This window comes from Phocoena phocoena, chromosome 13 (genome assembly GCF_963924675.1).
Source record: "Phocoena phocoena chromosome 13, mPhoPho1.1, whole genome shotgun sequence".
In the NCBI taxonomy this organism is placed as follows: domain Eukaryota; kingdom Metazoa; phylum Chordata; class Mammalia; order Artiodactyla; family Phocoenidae; genus Phocoena; species Phocoena phocoena.
In genome coordinates, this window is record NC_089231.1 from 78,369,882 (window position 1) to 78,372,024 (window position 2,143).

Below are 2,143 nucleotides of genomic sequence, written 5' to 3' on the forward strand. Positions count from 1 at the left end.
TTTAGGTAGGGAGAAAGACGGAGCCGGCCAGAAACCAGGAAGGGGAGGAAGTCGCGAGAAGTGCTCGGGGCGCCGGGAGACGGGCAACAGAAACTGGAGAAGTGACACTTAAGGAGAAGGGGGTTTGGAGCGGCGGTGATGGAAACGGTGGCGACTCTGGAGTGGCAGGCGTCTGAAAGAGGACTGAGGGCTTGTCTTGAAACCGCGATAGATTATAATTCTTTGGCTTGGCCTTTAACTGTTCTTAGAGCAAGCCCAGTTTTTACTTGCACTGTGTGTTTGCTTGAGCCGCTGGTGGGGCTTACGGAGGCTAAAGTCCTCCCAAAGCCACCCCGATGGAGAGAGTGGCAAGATGCGCTTACGGACTCGGAGAGAAGGGGCAGAAACGGTGGAGCCGGTACTTGGAAGGAGAGATGGGGACTGCCTAGGAGCGGGACCGAGATCCTTGCGGCAGAAGAAGGAGATGGGAAGAGAAGAACGCCAAACTTGAGGCTCTCCCGCTCCCAAGCCAGCCGCAAGTCTCCAGTCCCCAGACACCGCGCGCTGGCGCTCGCTCGCTAGCGTACCTGTTGCTCGCTCCGGCTGGGTCTCGGCTTCGGCCCCACCAAGAAGCCCCGCGTTCCTACAAGTTCCGCCTGCCGAGCAGCCAGGCCGCCAGCGCCGCCACCTGCGCGGCCGCGCACAGCCAGGGCCAGTAGGTGGGGAGCGCGCTGGGCGCCGGCGCCCTCCGGCTCCGCGCGCGGCGCCGCCACATGGTGCGCTGGTGCAGCTCGTCGCCGAGCGCCTTGAGCCGGGCGGCCGTGAGCTGCGCGGCGGACGAGCGCAGACCCAGGCGGCCCGCGCTGCAGGCGCACACCGCCGGCGGGCCGCGGCCGCGGTGCAGGGGGCACGGGCACATGACCGCTCGCCTCGCTCCCTCCCCGCGTCGGGCCGCCCCTCGCCTCCTCTGCCTCGGCCTCTGCGCCTGCCTCCGCCGCGCTCCAGTCGCCGGGGGCCTCCCCTGGACACCAAGTTTCTCCTTGTGTTGTGCGTTTGTTGTGCTGACGGCGCTATTATTAATTAAAGTGTCACATGGTGGAGGGGGCGGGGAGGGCGCGGAGAGGGGGGTTACATCATCCGGCCCCGGGGGGGGGGTGCAGGCAGAAGAAACCGAGAGGTAACTTTTAACCCTAGCGGCGCCGGCAGTGAGGGGGCGCGCGGGTTGGGAGAAAAGGAGCGCGGGGCGCTGGGACGCCTGAAGGCGACCGGCCGCTTGGGTCTCTGGCTTCAGGGGTCGCGGAGACCCTCGCGGAGGCGTGGAGCGCCGGGGGAGGTTTGCTCCGTCTCTTTTTCCTGAATTCAGATCCAATTCCGATTTGGCGAGGGGGGCAGGCTTTTTTGCCGTTTTGGATGAAGCCGATATCGAATTCGGCTGCATTATTCAAAAAATGTTCCGAAGCTATTGTTTGGTTTGGGGGAGGTGGGTCGATTCAAAAGCTCATGAGAGGGCCGGATTCAACCCAACTTGCCTACTTTCAGGTCTGACTCCGCACCTGTAGGCTGCGGATATGAGCACACACGACGCACAACCCCACCCCCATCTGAGATAGGCCTCCAGACCCTTAAACGCCCACAGCGCCGCTAGAAACCTTGATGGAGGCGGGGAGAGGATTAGGGGGTCGGCCCTTAGTCTCGGCTGTTCCCGGCACACCGCGCCTCCGCCCGAAAGACCCTCACAAGGGGTTTTCCAGAAGGAAACTTATTTTTGTCTGCTTCCTTTGTCAAGATTACTTTCCTACAGGGGTTAGTTTCTAGCAGTGATCCCGATTTAACGCGCAATGGCGACGCTAAGGGGTCGGCGGGGTCGGGGATGCGGGCCGCCGGCAGGGAATTCTAGCTCCTTTTTTTTTTTCCAATCCGAGAACTGCCCCTATGACCCTCCAGACTAGAAAATCTGGAACTGTCCATGCTGGTGAAGGTGCAGATGAGTGAAGGGACTCTCAGGATTCTTTGGAGGAGAATGAGACCTTCACCCATCTTGAATCCATGGGGATTCAGAAAACTGGGGGAGCCTGGAGTTGGCTCCAAGCCAGCCTTCTAGGTCCCGATTGAGGCAGCTCGGATCCTCTTCTTCCCACCGGCAGGATGTTGCCAAGGCCTGAGG

At 61.6% G+C, this 2,143-nt stretch overlaps 1 protein-coding gene across 1 annotated transcript; it reads right to left on the reverse strand.

The window, feature by feature from the left end:
- Positions 1-622: 622 nt before the first annotated feature.
- HRK (harakiri, BCL2 interacting protein) lies at positions 623-898 on the reverse strand. The gene has a single exon (XM_065890556.1). It carries the CDS (start codon positions 896-898, stop codon positions 623-625), a length of 276 nt encoding a protein of 91 aa, XP_065746628.1.
- Between the last annotated feature and the right edge of the window lie 1,245 nt (positions 899-2,143).

Coding starts and splice junctions, on each gene's coding strand:
- HRK (XM_065890556.1), bottom strand. CDS start 898: ATGTGCCCGTGCCCCCTGCACCGCGGCCGCGGCCCGCCGGCGGTGTGC.